Source organism: Anomalospiza imberbis, chromosome 17 (genome assembly GCF_031753505.1).
Source record: "Anomalospiza imberbis isolate Cuckoo-Finch-1a 21T00152 chromosome 17, ASM3175350v1, whole genome shotgun sequence".
NCBI classification, from domain to species: Eukaryota; Metazoa; Chordata; class Aves; order Passeriformes; family Viduidae; genus Anomalospiza; species Anomalospiza imberbis.
Genome location: NC_089697.1, coordinates 10,177,033 through 10,204,302, shown reverse-complemented (window position 1 = coordinate 10,204,302; position 27,270 = coordinate 10,177,033). Strand labels below are relative to the sequence as shown.

The window sequence follows — 27,270 nt, the reverse complement described above, 5'->3', positions numbered from 1 at the left end:
CACTTTTATCCCAAGCAGAATAATGGTAGTTTTGAATTAGACTGTGAGTCTGACAAGTTCAATTTCATCCTGTACTTATGCGTGGGGTCACACACAGTTACTGGCCAGAGTTGCAGGCAGAAATTGTCTCCCACTGCATTACCAGCTCCTTATTGAGCCTGACTGATATGCTGTTCTCCATCTGCTCAGTGTTACATTTTCATCCAGGTAGAGGAGAAAAATCCTGGTAAACAATTAAAAAAAAACTTGGAAGCGAGAGGAGTGAAAACTATCAAAGCTACCCATGGGCATAGGGAAGGCTCCAGAGGAGTGTGTCCATGTGGATGTAATTGGCCTGAAGGGAGCAGCAGGGTTGGAGAGGAGCCCTTGGACAGAGAGAGACGTGTGGAAGCCAAATGACCTGTGAAATGCTGGGAGCTGTCAGCAGCTGAACATTTGGTGCAGCACCTTAGCCAAGCACTCGCAGGGTGCGTGCAGAGGAAGCAAATCCTCCTGGTAAGGAGCAGGAGAGCTGGATGGGAAGGGCTGGATGGGAAGGGCTGGATGGGAATGGGCTCCTCTGCAGGTACCACAGAACAAGCCGGGCTTGGAGAGGCTCTTCTCTTTTGGGTTCAAACATCTCATAGCTTCGTTTCTTTAACACAGGCTGCATCATCAGTTACATTAATGGCTTAAATGACAGCTTGAATCTCTCTGGAGCACTACTTGGACTCTATCCTATCATCAAAATAAATAACATTTGAAATCACTTTGCACAGATTACAGCTGGAAGATTGAACCTGACATGGGAGAGATCCAGCTCTTGGGGCAAAGGGAACGTTTTGTAGTTTGGCTTTGGATTTGTATTTTAAAGAAGAGGAAGAAACTTAAGCTCTTTGCAGTGAATCTTAACCATGTAAAAATGTGGTCTCTAGTCTAGGTGTAGACCTTGGTTCTCTCTTTCTCATGGTGGAAAGAGAAAACCACTTCTTCCAGGAAATGTGATGTATACTTGAGCCTTCAGGAGGATGGATTTTGCCCTTGAAAGACTTGCTTCTCTTCTTTTTGTCTGAAACCAGAAACAGTTTTTAGAAAATCATGTGTGAGATGAAGCCAGTCCCAGTTGATGAAAGAAAGAAATCCCCAAGTAAAAAAGTGCAGTTCCATCCCTTCTTTCTTTGCCAGTAGAAGTCTTTCCCTGCTTTACCTTGTTTGTAAATGCCACCACCATGGACACTTGGCTCACTCAGTGGTCATTTTGTCCAGGGGTGGATGAACACTTAAGGGCACGCTGCTGCTAAACCCAGGGCTGGAGTTAGTTAAAATGCTGGATTCCTACAAACCACCCTTGCCATGTCAAAGCATCCTCTTTGCAAGGCACAGAAGAGAGGCTTTCCTCTGAAGATCCTCTGTTTTAGAGGATCTTTTTGGGTTTTGGGTTTTATTCATTTCCTTCTAGGACATAGCTTGGGGTCATTGGCAAGTGTGTGATAAAAAGAGACAGAAGTTAAATGTTACTTTCACCTGGCTGGATCTCCAAATCTGTCTTAATTTTTCTTTGCTTGACTTTTGCATCTTTTTATTGAAACCATATGTGATTCTTTCAGCAACATGCAGTAATTTGTTTGGAAATACAGGGCTAGAGATGTGTCTCTTTACTGGCTTCTAAAACAACTGTGAAATAAGAGTTAAGAACTTTTATACAAATGAGTCCTAAACATATTGCAAATTCAGTTAAAAATAAATAAGTCCTTAGCAAAGATTTCAATAAACAGTAAGAGTAGTTGAATTAAAATATTTCCACTAAAATTAATGAGCCAATCCTGGAATGCTTAGACTGACTCTTAAGTGTGCTCTTTTAAAGTCTTCGAATATGTTTGCCTATCTGAATTTCTATGAAGCATTTTGAATGCATGACAGATTATAATCTTCAATTATTTTAATTTGGTTTTCTTAATGGGCAAAATAGCTAAGAGCTTAATAACAAAAGACACTTACTGCTTATCATTTACATTATTTTATGTGTTCATTAATAATTATAATGGTTTTTATAAAACAAAAAAATCAAGTCTAAGTATCCCCAGGTCATGTTAGTGCAAATGTTGCATACTATTCTGTGGGAGATTTGGTAAACTAAGTGTTTTTTGGAGGGCATTTTTGACTCCATATGTTGTAGAGCAAGACAAAGAACTTCAAAGGAAATTTATTTTCTGGTTCATTCTGTGGAAGGAAAATGTAACAGAGGATAAATGTCCTGCTTTGCTTTCTCCAGATACATTTCCAGGCACAGTGCAGGGATGGGCAGAACCCAGACCACAGCACCTTACGAAATTCTCTCAATATAGTTTATTAGGTACAGGAGTACTGTTGTTACAGTCACATCTTCTCTTCTATAGGCTCAGTTGTCCTTGTTCATTCAGCTTTTCCTTACACACCTCATTTCCTGGGCCTCCAGGCATTTTCTTTACTTCTCTCTAAACAATCTCCATTGGAACACCTTTTTTTCCTGGCAATGTTGTGCTCCAAAAGCTGTATAATTTATGGTCTCACTGGTGCCCTCCAATCTGCTGACCACATAGCTTTGCATACTCTGTACCACCCCTGCTCCTGGCATTGCAGGGATCTTCGGTGGTTTCTGTCACTGCCAGGACAAGGGAGGAGGGCTTGTGGATTCAAACCCCTGCAGCAAGGAAGGGCAGTGCTGGGAGCACAAGGGTGTGGGTCAACAGAAGAAAAACAGTGATAAAATCTGGTACCTTAGAGGAGCTCACCACTTGAAATTCTGTTCACCAGTAATGAGTGGTAATGGGAATGGTTTAGCTACCCAGTAAATCCTGACAGAGATGCAGAACCCCTAAGATGTTATCTGTGAAATCAGGATGCAAACACTGCTTTTCTCTCCAGATGTGATATTGAGGAGAGGCCAGCTTGGAAGGGCTTAGCTCTGTATTGTCTCAAGAGTTGCAATGTTCATTTTCAAACATTTTCATTGTTAGATCAGAACCTGCGGTAGAAAATCCCCATCTTGTGAAGTTGCACCATTTCTCCTGTTTCTGGGATTGCTTTGTAGAAACAAGGGCTGAGTCAGAGTCCAGATGTTCTGGTTCTGAGTTGCAAACATTGGAGTGTTTTGGGTGATGCCTCAATGATGTGAGCTCCAACCAGTCACTGCTGGGCTGCAAGGCCACCCTGTCCTTGCTGGCCACAGCCAAGCAGAGGGATGGCAACTCCAGAGAGTACCTGGCTCTACTGCAGGCTCCCTCTGGGGCTTTGGTGGCTGATCCCACAGTTTCCAGATGGCCCATTTGTATCTGTCAGAGTTGGTGAGGATTCCTGCATGGAAAATGCTACCTGTGTTCCTGAGGTAGGATAGGAACAAGGGACTGCATCTTCCAACATAAATTGCCTTTTGATCTGGGACATTTTCCCTCACCAGTGTATCAATCCTCTCCAAGCTCCATCCCGGAGGGGCTTTTTAGAGCATAAAAGCTGCTTTGCAAGCAAATTCCTTTTATGACAGTCATCAGCCATCATCATTCATCCTGCTCACATCATCATATGCAGAGTTGTATCATGCCAGGCACTGGAGAAGCTCAAAGCTCCAAGGGTTCTCCGAGTAAAAAATGTATAAATGCAGCTAAGGAAAACCATCCCTCTGCCATCTGTTCTACAACCCAGAGCCCTGCATACCTCTTGACTGCATTATAAAAGGAGAGATAAATGAAAGGAAAATTCATGTGTATGTTCTCCAGTCAGAAGATTATCATATGGATCTGTTACCATCTTCATACCTCCCAGGCTAAATGAAGGAAAAAGTAACTTCCTTCTGAACCAGTAAATTCCCCCACCCTGTAATTTTTACTCCTGATTTAGTGAGCACCTTGGGAATAGAGACGGCTTTTTTACTATTAGTACTACTACTACTACTATTATTATTATTATTATTATTATTATTATTATTATTATGGTAAACTGCTCTGGGAACAATTTCAACAAAAGAAGTAAACCTTGCATTGTGTTCAGATAATGTTCTTAACTTCTCAACGAGATTTAATAAATTGCACCCTGGGAATTAGGCAAATGAAACCCTTGGTCAAAATGTTACAGGATTACTGAAAAAATCTTTTTTTTATTATTTTTTAATCTCATTAAGAGTGCTAAAATTATATGCTCCAACATACAAAGCATGTATGTGATAAATATCTCCTTGGTAGTAAAATGTACTATGCTTCATTGTCAATGGTCTTTGCAACTTTTTGTGACAAGTGCTACTTCTTACATTGTTTTTCTTCTGAACACTTCAAACCCTTGTATTTTTACTGGAAATGGATTTAAGTATAGGTAGCAGGCAAACCCTTGTGCTATGATTGCAATTAACAGCAAATAATGAATCTTTGCTGAATATTTGCAGTATATTTCTCCCATCTTTTTTTACTCAATGCAGTATAATTAGCTCATGGATTTCTCTAAGTATAATTGGCTGTGAGTCTTATGATATATTTCATCTCCTAGATCTGCAATGATTTACATACAGACAGCTTAGACCCTATTAATGCTAATAAAAGTGCTGCAAGGACATCCTATAGCATGCACTTTATTAAACTGTACATAGCTTTCTTCGATAGCTTCTGTTTATCTGCGTTTCCCAAAAATAAAATATAGTGCCTTTAGCACTGAATATTTAAATCCAGGCTCCTTTTCCCTGTTTCTGTCTCTCTCTATGCATTTCTAATGCTTCTATCACAATGGGATCTGGGTACTATATGCAACAGGAAATAGAGCAGAAAAATGTCCACTAACAGGCTCTTCCCTTCTGTGATTTGGGTTAAAACTGTTCCCATTTTGGTTCCCTGGAGGGTCTGCTTAGTTCTTTGGCATTTGTGCTCAAGCACAGCCATAGCTGAGACAGGCTGGGGCTGGGCAGAAGTGCAAAATACCTTTGTTGGGTTGTTTGGGGTTTTTTCCACCTTTTTTAAGGGTAAATTTACATTGCAGTTTGTTTGGAGCTGTGCACACATACACTGATGAAGACACACAGCTGTGTCCCCCACATTACCCTTTTTAATTTGTACGGTGGGAACCCCACCCTGGGTCCAGCAGTGTCTTCCTGTTCTCATTTACCTTAAGCTGGCTCCAGATGTGGATGGAGCGGGTTGGAGCTTGAACTCCCTCGTGTGAGCTGTGCATTTGCACAGACATTGCCACCAGCTGGATTTCCAGCCCTTCTCTCTGACAGGGCAGAGCTGACCTTCTGAAAATGGGGACTACTGTGATCTTCAGCTGTCAAACTGGTGACAATGCTGTCACTGAAACCACAGTTGTGCAAGCAGTGCTTGATTTTACTATACCCTTCCTCACCCACAGATTTGCTAATGAAAGTTGGATTCGTGGCTTGCCTGCTTGGGTCTTTCTACCAAATACCTGCTAGCCCCACCTGGGCAAATAAACCTGGACAAATCCTCCTGTGCAGCATGAGGGCACTTTCAGTGTCCCCAGGCCCTCTTTTAAGTGACTATACCAGTGTCAGTCCAGTCAGTTTTCCTCAGTACTAACAGTGTAACAAGCAGTGAATCCTTTGGAGAGAAGACAAATGGAACTGTGTCTGTTCCCTGACCTGCAGCTCCAGCGGCGTAGGTCAATCCTGGCAGTGTCTGTAATAACTGACATGATTAGCCATTAGCAGGAGCAGACAGTTTGGTGGGGGAAGTACAAAGAAAACAGTGTACAAACTTGGTAATGATCTGGACAAATGTATCAAAGGAGATTCTGGGAGCCAGGGATCTGATATTGCCCTGCACCAACACGTTCAGCGTGTTGTCAGCCTCCTGTGTCAGGAGAAGAAGGAAGAGCAGAGGGTCACATATGAGAGGAGTGTGCAGCAGCCCACAGCCCCATCTCAATTCCTTTACTTGACAAGCAGAGCCTCCTCTTCCCTTCGGAAATGACCTTCTCTCCCCAAATCCAGGCTGTTTGGGGGACACAGGATCCCACTAAGTTCACTCAGGCCCCTCCAAGGGTGCAGCTGCTGTAGCAGAGATGCCAACATGCATTCAGCTACGAGGGCTCTATTATCTTCCCACTACTTCGTTGTACTCATAGACCTGTTAGGGAAACATTTATGCACATCGCTTTTTACAGTGCCAAGACACTTTGTGATGGTGCAGGGGGTGGTAATTTATTTGTACCTTGCACTTTCTTTCGGGAATAGTCATGCTGTTGCAAGAACTTCTTTCAGCATTTGATCAGAAAATTGAATTTGTGTTTAAAGAGATAGTCAGGGTTGCTAGGACAACATATTAACCTCCCTTCTTTTTTTCCTCAGCTCTGTATCCAAGGTTCATGGAACTTGCTGTGCTGTACTCAGCTTGCAGCCTTGTTCTCAAGGTGCAGGAAGGAAGGGCTTTCAGAAACATTTTCCAAAATGTGCCTTTCCTCAACAAATAATCACATGAAATGGTAACATCCCACTGGGCATTCCCAGCCTGGCCTTGTCAAGACAGCAGGGTTGGACAAAGAGGAGCAAACAGCCTCATTCTTTGAATTTCATGGGAGTATTTGTGTGCACAGTCACCAGGACAGAGAATACAATGGGAGAGCTTGCAGACAGAGTTTCCAGAAATGATTAATGGCTGGGAGACTCAGGGTATGGCTGAAAAATTTGGACACTTTAAGGAGACCAGGGTTTCAGTAATATGTAAACAGTAGGTTTTGTGCATTTTAGGCTCTTCCACATCTCAGTTGAAAAGTCACAATTTCAATGATTTCTCATGAATTAAAAAGGAGCAAAAGAGCTGAAACTATGTGGAATGTACTTTTCATGGCTTTTCACCAAATCTGTGGTGTTCAGCTCCCTTGTCAGGACTGACAGTGGTATTACATCTCTGCAGCCTTCAGGCTCAGATCTTTTAAAGTTGCTTAAACATCCATATGGCTTCTGTCCAGAACTTATGGATTCTTGTCTCTGTTATTTCCTCCAGATCCGTTCCGATAAGGACAAGGAGATCCATATCAGATACAGCATCACTGGAGTGGGAGCCGACCAGCCGCCCATGGAGGTCTTCAACATTGACCCTGTGTCTGGCAGGATGTACGTGACACGCCCGATGGACAGGGAAGAAAGAGCTTCCTACCATGTGAGCATCAAACATCCTGACCTTCAGCTGGGCTCACAAGCTCAAAGCAGAATTGCTGGGTTCAAGAAGGGACACGCTAGATCAGCCAAAGTGCTGGTTGGTGGCAGCTGAACGTGAGCCAGCGTGTGCCCAGGTGGCCAGGAAGGCCATTGGCACCTGGCCTGTATCAGCAGTAGTGTGGCCAGCAGGACCAGGGCAGTGATTGTCCCCCTGTGCTGGGCACTGGTGAGGCCACTCCTCAAATCTGGGGTCAGTTTTGGGCCCCTCACCACAAGAAGAACATTGAGCATGTCCAGGGAAGGGTGGCAGAGCTGGAGAAGGGTGGAGAGAGTGAGTTTGATGAGAAGCAGCTGAAGGAGCTGTGGGGGGATCAGTCTGGAGAAAAGGAGGCTCGGGGGAGAACTCATCACTCTTTGACTCCCTGGAAGGAGGTTGTAGCCACATGGGGGTTGGTCTCTTCTCCTAAGTAACAAGTGACAGAACAAGAGGAAATGGCCTCAAGCTGTGCCAGGAGAGATTGAGGTTGGATGTCAGGAAAAATTTCTTCACCAAAAGGGCTGTCAAGCCCTGGCACAGGCTGCCTGGAGCAGTGGTGAAGTTACCATCCCTGGAGAGATTTAAAAGCTGTGTAGATGTGGTACTTGGGGACATGGTTGAGTGATGGGCTTGGCAGTGCTAAGGGAACAGTTGGACTTGATCTGAGAGAGCTTTTCCAACCTAAACAGTTCTGTGATTATATGAAAGTGGAGATAAACTGATGTCTTTTTCAGACACAGTCATTTGTTTAAAATGGTGCAACTTCACACTGCTTGTTAAATCCATGCAAATTTATGTGTAGACTGAACCACCCAAAACCATGAGAAGCCAGTCACTACATTAGCATGTCTTGGGAAATTACTAATTTAAGAATCATTACTGCATCTAAACATGCAATAATTGCTATAGTCATTTTTCACTTTAATTCACCAGGAGATGTTCAGGCAGTATCATGGGGGTGTGTCAGATAGGTTTTTAAATACACAGATAGGCTAATATTAAATATCAGGGAATTAATCAACATTAATTACACTCAAAAGTGACGGTGCCTCATGCTATCCTAGTTCATAAAATGCTCTACCTGCAGAATGCTCACAGTGTAATTGATTGCTATGTTTTGATATAAATCCCAGCTCCTCTGTTGCACAGTGTAATTGCACAGCAGATCCAGTCCCACAAATTGCTAAAAGAACAGGTCGCCCCTTGCATGATAGCCCTGCAAAATTTCAAATATTTTCTGCATCTGCACTCTGGCTGTCTGCTGGAGTGGTTGTGAAAGGTTGTTTCATGGATTGCTATCAGCCTTAGCCCATCTCCTGGCATGGTAATAGCCCTTCCCAGGGATGCTGTAATGTCAGCAGAGCACACGGGTCACTTCCAGTGACACCACATCCCGAACTGCGCCGCCGGAGATGCACATTCTGTCAGCTTTATCAGGTATCCAGTTAGCCATGTTGACACAGCTTCTGGGCTGGGGTGGAAAGATAAAGAAAATAGATTACCTCTTTAGTTGGGTGGAAAAAGAGATTTCCCCTGGGTAAAAGGAGATCTGAAGAAAAATTATTTTATACTCTGTGAACAAGAACAATTATTTTGTTTGTTGTGCCTAGGAAAATATGAAGAGAGGTTGTTTTGGAGAAGAAATATTTGAGATAAAGTGTATGTCATCTCAGCGTTGTTGATATTGTTTCAGCAGTGCCAGGTTATTATAACAGTCTAGTCAATAATAAAAAAGTTAAGACTTTTGATGGAGCCACTGTGATGTCTGCAATCAGACACTCACAGTCAAAAACATGAGATGAAATAGATTTTGTCCTCCATCCTAACAAACCCTGTGCCCCTTAAAAATGAACTGAACCTACCAGTCACAGTGAATTCAGCAAATTGAATTCTTGCCTTGTCAAAGGTGATGGGATGAATCTGCCTTGCACATACCACAGGATTTCCAGCCTTTGCTGTTCCTCACAGGAGCCTTGAACTAGTGCCATCCATATATAAATAAGCATATTCATACTCTAAAGGTTACAGGAAGATGCATTTTATAGAGAGAATAACTGATAAGTATGTTATGAGACCTTATAGACAGGAATACTGAATGATATAAAAATCTTCGTTAGGAGAATAGTAGAAGATGATGAACATTTTAAGTTGTGTTTGTAAATGACCTTTAGATCCTTCAGCGTCAGCAGCAATGGATTGATGATTTCTTGAACCATCAGTTGTTAATTTACTAACCATTTACAAAGCCTTTATAAATACACCATGCACAAAGCAATGACCCAAACGCTGGAGCAGAAACTTACAGTAGGAATGAACAGTGCTGGAAACGAGAAAAAATTTGGTCCATTTCCAGAAAGAAAATAAATTCCAAAATCTTGGCTGATGGAGGGTTTTAAGAAGTCATTTAATTTATGCCACTTCATAGAGCCCAGTCTCTAGCTGATGGGAAAGGCAACATGTAGCCAGGTTTGAACTGAGTGCTGGAAGAGCTGTGACTGAGGTGTAGCTTGGATGTGAACTGGGGAGCTTGTCCACCTTTAAACTTGTTTGAGATCTGCTGTAGTTTCCTTTAGCTTGAATTAGTAGCTTTGCTCTTCAGCTGGGGTGGAGAATGTCAGTGGAGCTGGAAGGCACCACTGGTCCCTCTGACCCAGCAGGACATGGGTTCCGTGTCTGATGCAGCCTTGTGTTCCAGCTGAAGGTGGGTGCATTTACACACCTTCAGGTTTTCTGCAGCCTCAAAAAAACCCAAGTCTTTTCAGTATCTCTGTCACTCTCGAGTGTGGTCCTTGCTGCTTTTGTTCCCAGGTAATCTAAAAACTAATTATAAAAGAAAGAACAATAATTTGCAAGTCTTTGTAAGGCTACATATCAAGAGTTCTGTTTCATTAACTCACACATTTTCAACACATATTTTCTTATGCATAATTATCTGTGTTGCTTCAGGACTACCATTTTTAAAATACTAGTGTTTTATCACTCCCTGCATTCAGCAAGCCATTTGTCTGATGAAACCTGCCTCATTCCCTAAGGTGAAACAGATTTTTTTCTAATTAGATCAGGAGTTCTGCAGCAGAACTTCCCCTGTTTTTGTGATCATTCTTGAACTTTTAGGGAGGATCATTCCGAGCTTGAGTTATGCAGAGATGTATGTGCCTCTGGGACTCACAGCCCCTGTCCAGGTGCTGTGTGTGCTGGTGATGGCAAGTTCAGCTGTATTTTGGCCTCATCTGTTTGTGTCTGCACTCCAAACCAGAGCACAGACTCTCCCGGGACCTCGCAGACATCCCAGACACAAAGTCAGCTGAAAATACAAGCAGAGAAAAGCAAAAAGGGCTCTGCAGTCACTTAACCAACCCCACATTGTGGTGTGGAACTGCACAGGTGCCATTGAGTGATGCCCTGGGAGCCACCCTGGCGTCATTAGTGCCATGGGACACACATCTGTGGGACACACAGCCATGGGACACACAGCCGTGGGACACACAGCCAAGAGACACGCAGCTGTGGTACACACACCTTCAGGACAGACAGCCATGGGACACACAGCCAAGAGACACACAGCTATGGTACACACACCTTCAGGACACACAGCCATGGGACACACAGCCATGGGACACACAGCCAAGAGACACACAGCTATGGTACACACACATTCAGGACACACAGCCATGGGACACACAGCCAAGAGACACACAGCTATGGTACATGCACCTTCAGGACAGACAGCCATGGGACACACAGCCATGGGACACACAGCCGTGGGACACACAGCCATGGGACACATCTTCAGGACACACAGCCGTGAGACACAAAGCCATGAGACACACAGCCATGGGACACACAGCCATGGGACACATCTTCAGGACACACAGCCGTGAGACACAAAGCCATGAGACACACAGCCATGGGACACACAGCTTCCAGACAGACAGCCATGGGACACACAGCCATGGGACACACAGCTTCAGGACACACAGCCATGAGACACACAGCCATGGGACACACAGCTTCCAGACAGACAGCCATGAGACACACAGCCAAGAGACACGCAGCTATGGTACACACACCTTCAGGACACACAGCCATGGGACACACAGCCATGGGACACACAGCCATGGGACACACATCTTCAGGACACACAGCCATGGGACACACAGCTTCCAGACAGACAGCCATGGGACACACAGCCATGGGACAGACAGCCAAGAGACACACAGCTATGGTACACACACCTTCAGGACAGACAGCCATGAGACACACAGCCATGGGACACACAGCCATGGGACACACATCTTCAGGACACACAGCCGTGAGACACACAGCCATGAGACACACAGCCATGGGACACACACCTTCAGGACACACAGCCATGAGACACACAGCCATGGGACACACAGCTTCCAGACAGACAGCCATGAGACACACAGCCATGGGACACACATCTTCAGGACACACAGCCATGGGACACACATGTTCTGGACAGACAGCCATGAGACACACAGCCATGGGACACACAGCTTCCAGACAGACAGCCATGGGACAAACAGCCATGGGACACATTCCCCACATTTCTCTGCCGTCTCACTGTGGCAGGCGTGTGCTGCATCTCCCCTTGCAGTCAGCCCCTGAAGTGCTCACTGCATGCCAAGGAAGTTTCAGCAGGTAGGAATATTTAATATGCATGAGTTCTCTTGGCCTTATTTAGCTGCGCTCCCCGAGTCCCGTTTGTGCTGCTGACAGAATTAGTGGCTCTGAATGTCTTTTCTGATCCAGACACCAGTTTCATATTAAGCTGCAGTTAGGCCTGGCAAGTACAAGGGATAGAAAATTGGTAGCTTCGTTTTCCAAGACGTTTTTCAAGCTCTGTTTTCAAAAGACATCAGCATAAACATGTCAGTAAGTAATCATTGCTTATGACACTCAAGTAATATGCATTACAGGGAAACTTTGAAGCAAGTCCTAATCCAGTTCCAGACACATGTGTGCACTGTCAGCTTCAGGCTGATGAAATACTCCCTCAGAAATGGCTGGAGCAGAACAGGTGGGTTATAAACTGACAAAGAGTTGTTTTAAATGCAAAGGAACAAAACAATTTTACTGCAAATTAAGGGATACAAGAGCTAATTCCATTATTTTGAACCATGTTAAATAATGCCAGCCATTTGTGTCACAATGCTCTAAATTGAACTTTTAATCACAATTAAGAGGACACAAATTAGGCATGACATTGTATGCTTATTGCTTAAAGGCTCTGTCACTGATTGATAATGTATATTTGTATTAGTAGTATTAGTGCCTAAGTAATATTCATATTTAACACAATTCACTGTGTTGACTTTGACTAACTACCTTCAGATACCACCAGCCTCCAGTGTAATCAATAATCATGATACCAAATCATTTGTATGCCAACAGCTACATTTACACTGGAAACTGTCGGCAGGAAAACCTCAGAGACCTGTGGTAGCTGCTGCTGAATGTGATAGCAATAATTGTCACACTTTTAAACAATATTTGTTAAAGAATATTTAAGCTCCTTCGCTGGTACAGCAGAGTGATGCATCAGCTACAGATTAGTTGGCTATGTGTATTCATTTTTCAGAATCCTTTGCAAGGTATTAAATTTTATTTTATTCCTTCTTCACTCCTGTCATGTTCTCCCTCTTGGGGAAAATGTAAATATTTCAAACTAACTTTATAAATGTTTCTTAACTGTCTCTTCAGCCACCCTCCAGATCTCATTTGAATACTTGTGCATGCCCCATGTCTGGCATGTGTCCTGTGGCCCAGGTGATGCTCACTGACCTTTCACTGGTGTGTTTTCCAGCTCAAAATTATGTGTGTGCCTGATGGAGCTCAACCATCACCTTTTGTGCCTTGCCCATTGCTACAAAGCACTGCCACGCATCTGCTTTTCATCCCCTCCATCGCTTTAACACCAAAATAGAGGTGGCAGAGGTGGCTTGGTCACAGGTGGCCACGGAGCACCACATGGGCTCTAACTGTGCCTCGCAGAAATGAGCCCCATCTCAGCCATTGAGGAGTGGCTCCAGAACAAAGTGTGTTGTCCAGCTTGAGGATGCCTCATGAATACCAAAAGCAGGACAAGAGAATGAGGGAGAAGATGAATTAAGGGAAATGTAGTATAGATCTGCCTTGGAGATCCAGCCAGTTTCCCAGCAGACAGATTGACGCCCTGGAGTCCCTCCTTCCTTGGCTCTCTGCTGAGGATGGTCTCTAATGAGGAATTCTCTCTTAACAAGGAATGGTTTGTAGCAGGAAGAGCTCCCATTGAGTTGAAATTCAACCCTGTGGCTCAGGACTCCCTTCTCCCTTAGCCACGGCTGGCACTGACCACAGAGGGTCCACGTGTTGTGGGAGATACGGAGGTGTTGGCTCATGAGAGTTGTTCAGAGAGAACGGGCAGAGAAAAGTATTGCAAAAAAGCACAAAAGGAAAAAAGCAGAAGTGTTCACTGAAGCCAGGCCAAAAAAAAGGAGCAGGAGAGAGGATGACATGTTCCTGGCACTGCAGATGCCGAGTCAGGACACCAGTGACCACACCAGTGTGCCCAGCACTGCCCTGCCTCCCATGGCTTAGCCCAGTGGTGGTGCTGGGCTCAGGACACTTGAGCATGTCACCACAGGTTTGAAGAGATTCCTGCAGTCTTGCTTATTGAATTTTGTTTGCCTTGAGTGCAGGCAGTAATGCGCTGATGGGTACATGTGCTCAGTGAGTGCAACAAGCAGATAGATGTGCATTGCTGAGAAATCCCTTACTCCTGGAGATTTCAAACAAAAGCCATCAAATGTAATTAAAAATTTGCAGGGGGAGAGTCAGATCTGAGGGGGGAGATACCAGCTTTGCTCTCTGCTTTATCTCTGAATGGAACCATTTCCGCTGCTGGAAATGCTGTAAGAGAGAGCCCAGTGCTGCCTCAGTTTGAAGATAATAACTTTAATTTTAGCTCTGAATTACTTTTTTTCAAAGACAGTCTGACCTCTGACTGTAAAGTTATTGAATTGCTACATCTGACATGATGAAGGATAGCTCAACAGGTGGGAGCCAAAGCAGTTCCTATGTAGGAAAGAAATGCAGACATTAAGAGCATTGCAAGTCATGAAACGCAAATGGTACACCCTGTATTGAAAGCAAAGCTGGATTTCTTCAGGCTTTAAAGAAAACGTGCTGCTTAATTTCCTTTCGAAAAAAAAAAAGGAAAAAGTGTTTTTCTCCCAGCTCATTTAATGTGGCAGTTTGTTCTCTTTGCTTGATTAAATGTTAATCCAGCCCATCCTAACGGTGTGCAGTTCCTTTTGTTAAGCTCCGGACTTCTGAGCACCATACATGAAGGGGAAAGTTGCATCAATCACCAGCACAGCGAGAGTGAAAGACAGAAACCAGGGCTAATGCAATTAGCACATTTATTTGTCATGCATCAGAGGAGCCAGAGACCTCCCTGTAAAGTCAGCTCTGACTCCCAGCAGCAGCCTGATGGTGTAGGGAACTGTTGGGAGGGACCAGAGGCCTCCATCCCACTGGATGGCAGAGCTGGTGTGTCCCCTGTCCTTCAGCCCCACTCTCCCAGCCAGCCCTGGCATGAACAGGTTGCCCAGAGGAGCTGTGCCTGTCCCATCCCTGCAAGTGTTCAAGCACAGGTTGGATGGAGCTTGGAGCACCCTGGTCTGGTGAAAGGTTCCCTGCCTGTGACAGAGTCTTGGAACTAGATGAGCTTTACGGTCTTTTCCAGCCCAGCCCATTGTGTGATTCTGTGACTCTGTGAAGCTGACGTCCTCTGAAGCCTTGGCTCCTCAGCCCACCAGCCCTGTGGGATGTCCCACCACCCTGAGTGCCGTCCCCAGTTCTCGTGGCAGGGTGGAGGTTCAGCAGTGCTCACAGGGGCTGGAATGAAGAGCTATGGTGGCCAAAGTCTGCAGCACTCAGAGGCAGGCAGTGCGTCCCCAGTGCCAGCCGGGTCGGGGGCCGTGCAGCTCTTCCCTCGCTGTCGGAGTTCTCCCGACGCCGGCGCCGGCGGCGTGTTCAGCCACACACCATTTAGAGTAGCCATCTGTTCCCTTTAATGAGAAAGCTATCCATTTTTTTTCACCTGGTTACTGATTGTTCCAGACTATTGTGATTGCTTCGTTTTATTAATTACTCATTTTGACATGCTGTATCTGTCTCTTTTGTTCAGAAAACAGATGCTCTTGTTCCTGGGCATTATTACTGATGGTTATTGCTAATAAGATAAAGCTGCAGTTCCAGTTTAACTGAGGGCTTAACACTGTGCCTCTGGTTATTGAAATGCCTCAGCACTGGGTATTTTATTCAAGCCTGAGGAAATTGCATTCTTAGTGCCATGGGGGCTCCCATTATTTGAAGGAAAGGGACTTTTTAAATGTCTTTTGGTGCGCAGAGCAATGGGGTTGGTAGTTGTTGCTGTTCCTGGAGACCATGATTAAACAAAGAATAAACATTACTAAGATCATGCTGAAATCTCTTCACTTATTAATCCCTAGTATTATGGGTGTGAAACGCTGCAGCTTCCCATAAGAAACTTCTCACTCAAAATCATTTCCTCACTTTATTTGGAACTAAGCAAAATTTGCTTTTCAGATTGTCAGACGAGGTTCAATATGTCTTAAAAATTAAATAGAGTGGTCTGTGAGCTGTGAAGGGGATAGGATAGCATCACTGCACCAGAGTTGAAGTGTTACCACTGACAATCACTGTTTCAAAATATGATTTCAATATTACATTAAGCTCTGAAAAACTGTCTGTGAGTCGAGTGTAGATGGAAACGATGTCAGTGCTTTCTGCTGGAATTAGATACTGGCTCCATTCAATTTTGAGAAAGTATTTATGATGTAAAGTCAATCTTTGCGAAACAGTCTCTCATTCTGCAACAAATCCAGCTGCTGATATTGTGCTTTCATTGTGCTCGTTCCCAGCTCCGGGCTCATGCGGTGGATATGAATGGAAACAAGGTGGAGAATCCTATTGACCTTTACATCTATGTGATTGATATGAATGACAACAGGCCAGAGTTCATCAACCAAGTCTATAATGGATCTGTTGATGAAGGCTCTAAACCAGGTACAGTTGAAAAAAAGTCTCAAAGTTTCACAGATTTTCAGCCATTCATCTGGGGTGGTGGCTTGGGCTCTGCTGGGAACACAGGGGATGAGGGAGAGGTTTGCTCTTGCTGGCTGTTGGTGAAAGACTGGTGGAGGTGAGAACAATCCCATTGTGTCTCTTTTTCTGGATGAAGAGAAAGTGCAGACTTGGGATGGAGGGAACCTGGGTCCTGGTGGTCCCTTCCTGGCTGTGGGATTTGTAAAAGCAGCAGTTTTGTAGAGTAATGCTCTGTAGCACCATTCTCATACACTCACTGCACACGTACAGGGCTGTTATTCTAATTACTGAGCACTGAAAGCCAGCCTGGCTGTGGCCTTTCCCTGACCCTGTGTCTCAAATGCTCGATATCCTCCTCCTTGATATTTAATTCAGTCATTTGCCAACTCAATATCTGGCATCCTGTCAGGCTCCAAAGAAGGCTCTGTCTCAAGAAAACACTTTCTTACTTGGGACCTGATGGAAACCTGCAGAAATGGGAATATTCACATTGAAATTCCAGCCTCATCCTCTGTCCCCACAAACTTTTCTAACAGAGGGTAAAATGGGGAAAAACCTGAAGCTGAATTTCAGGAAATGTATGGGTGAAAAAATCAGTAAGGGTGTAGGCTGTATGGGGAATAGTGATGATTTTTACATGAGCACATTTATATGCTTGGAAGAAACAGAGCTGTAAAGGTCTTTAATGTTCTATTTCCAACTCTACTGCTGATCTGTTATTTAAGTGTGGTGTAACCCTGCAGTTTCCAGTATGGGATCAGGGTTGGTTTTGCTCATTGCTGAGTGCAACTACAATGAACATATCCATTCTTTGAACATAAATTGTTCTGTGTCGCCAGTACAATTGGAAGCCTCCTGAAATCACAGGGAGTTTTTTCCTAGATTCTCTCCTTGGTTGTTTGCCAGCTGAGGGGTTAAATACCCCGTGACTTTGGTTTGTGTCAGCAAACATTTATCAAGGCGGCTCTGCTGCCGGAGGTGTGACAGGGAAGTCTCCGGTGGGCACTGTTTTTAACAAGGTGATTCACAGTCGTGATTGATTGTCTTCCAGCTCTGTGAGGGACGGGCAGCTGTGGGGGACATGTGGTGGGGACAGAACATGGCATTATTTCTGAGCAAAGAATAGCTACAGCTCCCTTTCTGATTCCTTTGAGTGGTGATGTCCCAGCTTCAAAGTCCTGATCCTGGTTCTGCTTGGAGGAGGGAATGTGAGAAGTCCCTGAGCTGACAGCTCTGATGACATCTTCCCAGAGAATTTTTCCAGCTTTCATTTGGAGGCCACTTTGGGGCATATAAAGGTTTGAAGATTGATACAACATTTCCATAGCAAATCAAATTTCTTACATCTTATTCGAGGACAGATCAATATTCAAAGTGTTCCCAAATGTTTTAACTAGCTCTGTTCATCTGTCAAAGAAGCAGTAAATTGCATCCTCTTCTTGTCTGAAATCCAGATAAGCCTTTGAGCTATTAAATAGAACAGGATAATTTGCCTACAAAATACTTGTGCCTCTGCTTCTAGCAGTGTTTTTTGGTATTCTTTATCCCAGGCTGGAGTGCTTGCCTTTAAGGCAGGAAGGTAGAAAGCAATCTGTTCTTATTCAAAAGCAATTACATTTGTCTTTGATGTATTTGTTGGGTTTTTTTTCCTCTCTTTCCTGTTTAATCGGTATTCTTTTAAAGGTTTATATTAGTATTGAATTTCTCTTCCTTGCTTTTGTTGAGCCTCCTAGGAATTTGGGTATCAGAGGCCCTCATTTTGTGTGCTTGGCAAGAAACATGATCTTGTGCCTTTGAGAAAGTGATAGAGAGGTCATGGAGTTAAAGGGAATATCTGCATGCTCCTCCTTTGCCTCAAAATTATGTGTCCCTCTTCTGTGCAGAGACAAGTGTAGACAATGTATTTAGCTAAGGGTAGAGCTTGCAAATATTTAGAAACTTTTTATTGGTTTGAAGATGCCTCAGAATATTGTAACAACTAAGGGAGGTACCACACCACCCATTGCAAGAGAAGAAATACGTTACCAGAATTCATGATTATTTCTGGCAGCGGTTGAGAAATGAAAGACACTGCATATTCTTTGAGGTAACAGAAAAATTTGTACAGTACTGATTCAACAGTAAGTTAAATCTGTATATGCATCTATAAAAATATATCTGCATATGTGTGAATATCCATGCTTCAAGCAAACCAAAAAATCTTGTTATATGTTACAGGAGTTCAGCATTCATTTTCCTCTGCTCAGTGCTGCTGAGCTATGCCTGAGGACTGAAAATGCTTCCCTGGATATCCTGTGCAATTGTTATTTCTCACATCTTCCATATGCCCATTTATAATGGCTGTGATTAAAAATGTAGGATTACTTGATTATGACAGTATCTGCAATGTTCTTAATTTTGCACACCTCTGATGAGAGATATTAGACTATCCCAAATAAATGCTGGCACTGAGGGCAGCTAGAATGAGCAGCCAATGGCTGTTTGAAGTCAGTCGGAATTTTGCCCAGATTTAATTAAAAAAAAAAAAAAAAAAAACAGATTAAAAAAAAGGCTATATGGAGCTTGAGCTCTACCCATGGAAATTTTGCAGAGCAAGACCATCACAAATGTGCTGTTGAGCAGAGGCTGAGCAGGGCATTCAGTGACCTTGAGCTGCAGGGAAAGCCCCGGTAAGGCTTCAGTGGGATCAGTCGAGCAGATGCCATTCCAGTGAGCAGGAAAGGGCCCTGGGGTGCTGTCCAGCACTCCCGGGGTCCAGGCTGGAGCAGAGGCGGGGCTGTGTGTGCCCAGCAGGCAGGGCTGTCCCTCCACAGGGGTCTGGGATGTGGTGACTGTCCTGGTCCCCGCTTGGGGCTGGGATGTGGTGACCTGGAACAGAGTGTGTGGCCTCATCTCTGAGCCTGGCAGGGAGCTGCAGTGTGTGCCAGGCCAGGGCAGGGCATGGAGAGTGGCCAAGTAAGATTTGACCTACTGACCCAACAGTGAACAAGCCAGAAGAGGGTGGAGTGAACCAAGGAAAGGGAATGCAGAAGGAGGCGTGTTCCAGCCTGCAGCACGGTGTGATGCTGCTGGGCACTCAGCCTCCCGCAGGAGCAAGTTTGCTTTAGCCTGGAATGCAAATATACAAAATTGTCCAAGAGCTGGAAGAATTGGCAGCGATGTGAAGAGACTCATTAGACAGTCTGATGGGGTTTAAGTGAAGGGGCTTCCCAGCCTGCAGAGCACTCAGCCTGGGTTCCCAAGGAGCGTGCTCTCTGCAAGTCACCTTGAAGCAACCCTTGACAGGAATAGAAAAGAAATCATCAAGTATTATTAATTATAATAGGTTGTTGTTGCTGGTTAAGATTATAATAACTTAATTGAAATAGTGTCTTGAGCCACAGCATAGTGTTCTTGAAATCAGGAGCTCACTCTTGGTGAAGTTTTCTGTAGTGAGAACTGGCCCCTGGACATCCTCAGATGTGCTGGCTCTTAAACTGAATTACATCTCTTTCCTTTTCTGATACTCTCTGGAAAAACAATTTAATGCATTTCTAGCTTATCTAGCCTCAGGTCAAGTAGCTGGGCAATTTAAAATGTGTAAAATCAGACCCTTCCAGAAATGCAGAACAGGAGTAGTGGTGCAGGATTTCCTTTTCCACAGGACCATCTTTCTTCCTCACTCTCCCTCTCCACGCGTTGTTTTGATTTAAGGCGCCACTGCTTGAAAGTGTATCTTAAAAGACCGTATTTTACTCATGTTGAATAATGTTCTGCCTCTTTGAACTTTGCCTCTGTGTGAAGAACACAGCCAAGTTTTAAAAATGCAGCTGCAAGCTGGAGCTGAAATTCCCCTGCTCCCTCTGGCAGCCTTAATCAGCAGAGCTCTCCTGGAGCTGCGCGCTGCCTTTCAAGCGCTGACAAAGCGGGATGGGTGCAGAGCTCGGCTGCCCAGCACTGCCTGCCCTGCAAGGGTTCTGCTGCCTTTTCCATCCCCACACCTCCGAGCTGCATCACACCAGCTCCTTACAGCAGGAAGGAACTGGGGCTTGGAGTGGGATTTTCCCCTCTGCACAGCAGCAGTTGCTGCCTGCTGTGAGCACAGCCCCTGAACTTGTACTGCTGGGCGTGCAGGATCCCAGCAGTGTCCTTGGGGAGGGCTCTTTTAGGAGAAACTTTCAAAAATTACTCAATAAGATGGCATAAAAATGCTTAAATGTGAAAGAAGAAAGGGAATTTAATCACAAACCAGTAGTGGGATGGAAAAGGATTATTTTTTTAGAAGCTTAGTTTTGCTGTAACCACAGCAGACCCTTCCTTGTGGAAGGATGTGGATGTCTCACTTAACTGAAGTGTTCAGTTCTGAAAAGGTCAATATGAAATGCTGTGCAGCGACTTGAGTGCTTTGGTCTGAGTTGTATCTATTTTGTTTTAACAGAAAGATTGTCAAAAATTAACTCATCTCTCCAAAACAATTTGTTCCTGTCAGACTGACCTTTTCCATTCCCATTCATCCTTTCCACTTCACTAACTCTCTCGATGCATCTTGGTCCCTTTCAAGTCAATAGCACAAGTCCAAGTGACTTCTTTTAAACTCTATCTAGCCCCTTCATTCTCCTGGAGTTGTGTAGGATAGTTTACTCCTACCACCCGTCTTAGGAGTGGTGTGAAAGAGTGCTGAGTATAGAGAGTCCTCCAAAATAAAGGAATATTAGTATTTCTTACATGAGAAATGTTGTAATTTAAAATTTCTCCTTCTCCTCCTGAGTCCATAGAACTCTGAGAGAATAATTGTTGATAACATGCTACGTGAAAAATGAAATAGCTAGGAGCCAAATCTATATGTGGCAAATCAAGTAAAAGAAATCTCATAAAAAATAAGCAGCATATAAAAAAACCCAAGGATTTTAAAAGCTGATTATTTTACTAGTGTCCCAGTTTGTTTATTTTATTTCTATGCCAGCAGAGATTCCCTCAGAGATTAACACCATGGACTAATGCACAGATGGGGCCAGAAACTCGAAAGTCATCTGAATATTAAGAATTTAAATCTTTAGCCTCAGTGATTTGAGCAGAAAGCCAATTATGAGGCTGAATTAGTTTTCAAATTAAACTGCAATTTAAGGCATGTGAAATTAATCTTTTAAGGCATATAGTTGCATTCATATATATATTCATGGGGAGAATTTGGATTCTGCAGTTCTGGCTTGTTCCTGTTCTCCAACCTGACAGTGCAATTCATGGGGAGATGCCTGGTGTGCCTGGTTGTTTGTTCAGTGAAGGAACAGAGCAGGTGTAGCTGGGTGGCAGGGCCTGAAATCTGAAGAGAAGATATTTCATTTTGAAAAATTAATAGGACACAGAGTGAATCCTTCTTCCTGCCACTGCAACGCATTGCAAAAATGCCGTAGTACTGCTCATAGTCAAAACATTCAATATGTTTTTTCAGCTTGCAGGTAAGTTAATTTTAGAACTCTTCATTTAGGAAGGTCCCAGTTCAAGAGAGCACCTGAACAGGTTCATGGATGGGGCTGCCACACGTTCTGGTTTGTAGCACTAGAAACTAAAAATAATGCAAATGCTGAGTGTCTCAGAGAGATCATGCACAGGTAAAATATTCCAGAGGGTCAGAGTAGGACTCAATGGATTCTTCCATTCATCCCAGAGGTATTCACAGGTTGGGTGCATTACTTCTGGATCCATCCCAAGCTTGAATATATTCCTCTATGGCAGTGCCATCTTCTGCACCCTGGGCAGGTGTTGCTCTTATCCTTGTACTTTATATGCTATTAATAATGGCTTTGTCCAACCTGATTCTCTTCTCTCCCACATTACACACAGACTTAGGATACACAATATTCTTTTTCAAGTTCTTTTGCTCAGCCAAGCACAGTTTTAAGGTAAGAAATTGTTTTTCTGCAGACTCATGGGGTAGTGCTTTCCATTTTCTTTCGAGGTGAGTGGTTATGAAATCTGTGCTCTTAATTTCCTTTTCAGAAGCATCCAGTCCCAAGAGCAAGGAAGTGAATTATAGGACTGTAAGTGAGGAAAAAAAATGCAAATTCCAAGACTGATGGGCTTTCCCTCAAAAAAAAAAAAAAAAAAAAAAAAAAAAAAAAAGAAGGCCAAGTTGACGTAAAGGAAAAAAATGTGGAAATCACGGTCTGACACCGATGTAGGAGGCAGTTACAACTGAACACTGTAATAGCCTACACTCTGCCTCCTTTTAACTAGCAGTTACAAATACATACAAAATAGCTACAAATAGCATAGTATGATATATATAATAACATTTATATTATACTACAGCACTTCGTATTGTATTCTAGTGTCAAAATTCAGGGATTGGATTGAAGCCTTGTGGAGGATATGTTCTGTGTCAGGTTGTGTGCAGCTGGGGCTGCATGAGATCTGGAGTCACACATGCCTTCAGTGGAGCATCAAACCTGGGTGTTCACCACAATTCAGTGGGGATGTTCAGGATATCTTGTCCTAAGTAGTCATGCTTTCCCCCTTCTTTAAATTAGCCCTTAGAAATTGAGAGGATGCATGTGCAGGAACTCAGCCGAGCTGAACCTTGTGGGTTTTTGCGGCCAGAATCACTTGTTCAGAGGCTGGATGTGCCTTTGCCTACCCTGGCATTGGACTGGTGGGATTTCTCTGGGGTAAGGGGGTCTCAGTGAGCTGCAGGCTGCTGGAGGGGAGTGATCTCCAAATCTGGCAAGGGCCACGTGTGTGCTGCAGTCAGTGCATCTGCTCGTTGGCTCTCCGGAGGTATTTATTCTGTTTTTAACAATAAGGAGGTCTTATTTCCGTCCGGGGTGACAGCAGCCTCTTCAGCTCTCTCTGTTGTCTCTCCAGACCTGCTCGCTCTCTTTATTCTCATTAGGTTGGCTCTTGCCCTATCTGAAGCTGAAAATCCAATGTCTCTGCTAATTAGGAAGTGGCATCCGTTATGAATTAGGTTAGCTGCTTGAAAGGTCAAAATTTGCCAATGATTACAAAAATTATGGTGAAAGAGAATGACAGTAGCTATCTGTTACAACGGAAAGAATGTCATTCGGAAGGGAAAGTGCTGCTTCTATTTCGGTTTTTTTATCCAGAGCATGTGGGATGCAGTTTAATTTAAGTATATTTGCAATTTATTACACCTACAGTACTTGCACTCCCTTCTGTCATCTTGATGTCTTGTCCATTTTCCTGCTCACCTCTGTGACTCCACTCAGCACTGTTGCTGGGTCAGCTACCCAATTTCATTTGAAACCCTTAACAATGAGTGTGTGAAATTGTTTCACATCACCCATTGAATACATTTAATTTTTTTTCACTTGAGGATGCAGGTTTGTTAGATGAAATGCTTTAGTCTTTTAACACTACAGAAAGTTCAGTTGTACTCTGAGGACTTTTTCAGGATGCCATCATACTTGTCATTGGAACTTGGTTTTGATGCCTTTGCTTTTTCTTGTGTGTGTTTCTGTCCCTGAGACCTCCTTGCAATGAGTGAAATCACCTAAAGGGTGAAGTGTGCCTGTTATGAGTAGTGGCATGAGATTCCCATCCTCTGTGGGGAAGGAAATGATTATCAGGAAACTGTTCTGAGTGGAAAATTTTGGTTTTAAGAAATGTAAATTTTACACTGTTTTTCAGTATTTAATCTTCCCAACAACTCTTACTGTCTTCTCTATCTAGCATCAGATGCAGAGGATTCACTATGTGAGGTTTCCAATTTGGGGGGAAAAATGAGGAGTAAGGGGAAGTTTCCATTAGTACAAAGCCATTATTAACTTGGGTTAATGAAGATCTAATGTAATATGGCTATCACCACATGTCTGCACATAATGATTCCGTCCTTTTCTATGGGGGAATGATTAAATTAAGTATCTTGTAGGTCAAAATTAGACTGAGAAGGTTAACCAACCTTTAATGATTCTGCAGCCATTTACCATCCATTTAAAAGCATAAACTGTAAGATAAAGCTGGATAGAGAAACAGCATTATCAGTAAAAAATGGGTGAAGTTTTCGCATTTTCTGTGTATATTATAGAAGACTGGGTGGATTATGTGGTTTTGCAGTGACATGTGGGATAAAAGGCAAAGTGAAAGGAGTTTTGATTTTTATATTTTGTTGGCTTCCTGGTAAGTGCCCATTAGCTCTTTATTTTAACATGCATTAAATCTAACTAATGGATATCTGTGGAAACCCAGGGCACCGGGAATATCAAACCAGCTTAGAAAAATGGCAATTATAAAACAATTGTAGTGAAGACTTCGGGAGCACAACTGTGCCAAAATATTGTTTGTGTGCCTTAAACTCCTGAAAGCTCTGTCTTTATGGAGAAATGAAGTTGCAGAGATGGGAGAGCAGAGATTGCAGTGAGGGGAATTAGGAGCCCTCAGCATGCTTTGGGATTGTCTGAGCTACAAAGAACTGTGCTGATTCTCAGATTCCAGAGTGATTTGAGGGGGAAATTTGTTTATGACTGTGCTTATCTGCTTACACATGCTCAGGGCAGCTATCTCTCTTGTTTTGCCTTTCTTTTTCCTTAGCATGTACAGATGGAATGAGATATGGTGAATCTAGCAAAATCTCTTTGCAGTCTTTTACAAGGAGATGCAATTCATTTTAAAATTGACAAACAAATGAATGTACAGGTATAAATTATTTCCCTCTGCTTCCATTCCCCCAGGTTCAGTAAGGCATTTTTTTGCCTATCCTGTAGAAACTTTAATTAATCCAATGGGAATATTTTCCATAAGGGTTGCTTTCAAGCATTTCTCTCATGTTTCTTATCCATGGTTAGAAACAAAACCATCTCATTTGACAAAATAACATCTGGGTGGTTATGGTCTCTGGGAAATCAAAGGGAATGCGTTGGGAAGTTACAGATTTTGGAGGTCTTGTCTTTTATTGATAGATCTCCTTCGTCATGCCATCCATTAATTTTAACTCAGGTGATATATGAACTCTGCACATTAGTTAATGAAGGCTAATGCACAGTAATCTTGTCATCACTAGCTGTGCATGGTAATTCAATCTGCTGCTCAGAAGAGCTGTTCAACATGCAGCAAATTTGATTTAATATTGACATGATGTACTAGGTTTGGTATTTTATTTAACGTACCATGTGCCTTATTTGATGAGAAATGGATTTCTTTCAACAGGTTACGTACCGGAGCTAGGCCAGGTGTGTAGTTTAATGCAGTTATATCAGATATATATCTGTTATATCTGCACTGGGTGTGCATCCTGTGATACACTGCACAGACTGGGGCAAATTTCTGAGTTTGGGCACTTTATGCATTCATTTAATGTTGTCAGTGTGCTTGAGAGCAAGCCCTGCAGAGCAGAAAAATAAAGGTGATACTTTTCTCAGGCACTGAAAGCAAAGAGTCCCTCTTGCCCTGTTTACACTTGTTTAACTTACTCTTGGAGCTCCATCACCACCAGCAGGATCTGATGCAAAATTGACAGAGTACAGATTGGGGGTCTTGAGTGTGACTTGGAGGAGTTTTCTCTGTGTTTCTGGTCTGCAGTAATTGCTCCTAGCCTCTGTTTGGGTAGGATATAGGGCTGTAAATATGGTGTGGTTAATACTTTGATTTCCACAAAAGACACACATCCTGTGGGCCAGATTAGGCAGTCAGTACTTTGTCACTTAAAACCAAACAATACCAGCCTCAATCCTTGAGGGTGTTAGAGCTGTGCTCTCTGCCACTGTATATTTGCCTAATTTCTGTAGTATTAGGGGCTGGATGCAGGGATATATTGCCTTTATTTTAATATGAAGTACATGAAGATGTATCTCCATGTAAAGGACATAGAAGTATGACGTTATTTACTTTATTACAGGTAAATCATCACCAACCATCTGAGTACAGAGCAAGAGTTTATACAGCACCCAGAGGATGTCAGACACTTTATCTGTGTATATCCACATCGCTCTGCTGAATACTCTTGTGCACAGATCTATGTTTGTGTCATTCACTGCAGCATGCAGGTATCTGGAGGATAAATCTTCCTTAAAGACAGGCTAAATGCAAAGCAAACCAAGTGGAACATGGGCAGTGGTGTAGGTTACACCAGCGGATCCCTCAGAGCCATCCCTAGGGATGGTGCCCTCAGCATGAAGAACAAGAAATGCTGTCGGTCAACACTGCCAGGTGGGAGAAGTGTGTACACAGGAAAGGGAGAGGAGATACCAGCCACTGTCCAGACTGTGGAGAGGGAGAAGCAATTTGCAGCCAGTTTACAGCAGACTGAGGTCAGACAGACAGCCCCAGGGAGAGCCAGGAAGGAAGCGGCTGCTGCAGCTCCGTCATGTGCTGCAGCCACACAGGGCCCTTTCCAGAGGGCGTTTATTAAGTTACAAGACAGTAATTAATGCCAAGTTCCCCTCTTTATTTTCTCTGTGGTTTGGTTTCATAATGGAAATTAAAGATAGGAGATAGGGAGCAGATTGCCTCTTGAAATGCAGCTGCCTGGTGCTCAGTTCATGACTTTAGAGACATTTGTCCAGCCCCATCTCCCTTTATGGAGAGCAGGTCAAATGCTGTTGAAACAGTCCTTTTTCTCTAGAGCAGATGTGCTCAGTCCAGTGCTACAACGCAGGAAAGAAGCAAAAAGGTCAGAGGAAGAGTGAAGGAGACCTTCTGTGCTCTCCACAGTACAGCTGCTATCCCCCCACCCCCTCCCACCAGAGTTGCAGCCTGTCAGGTTCTCCAGCCAAGTTGGGAACCCACCATTTCACTCATGTGCTGGGTAATTTTGGAATCTATAGTACAGTCTGAGACATCCCACAGGGGGAGGAACCACAATTGTGGGGTGCCCTTGTCTGAACCTGAAAGTCCAAGTGACTTTCAGAGCTGTTTTTTGAGCTAGAAGTGCATCATGAAACACCACCTGTTTTTTGGAATACATCCTATGACTGCACATGTCCTAAAATAGATTCTGTTTTCCTCTTCCGCTTCTGTTTTCATTAGCCCCAGGTTCTGACATTCTGTTCAG

General features: G+C 43.6%; 1 protein-coding gene across 2 annotated transcripts in view; it reads left to right on the top strand.

Moving 5' to 3' along the window:
* The window catches only part of CDH4 (cadherin 4), a 423,802-nt gene that overhangs the window by 314,857 nt on the left and 81,675 nt on the right, over positions 1-27,270 (top strand). For both annotated transcript variants that reach the window (XM_068207967.1, XM_068207968.1), the window contains 2 exons: positions 6,957-7,112; positions 16,103-16,247. In XM_068207967.1, the coding sequence (XP_068064068.1) occupies positions 6,957-7,112; positions 16,103-16,247 (301 nt within the window). The remainder of the gene's footprint in view (positions 1-6,956; positions 7,113-16,102; positions 16,248-27,270) is intronic.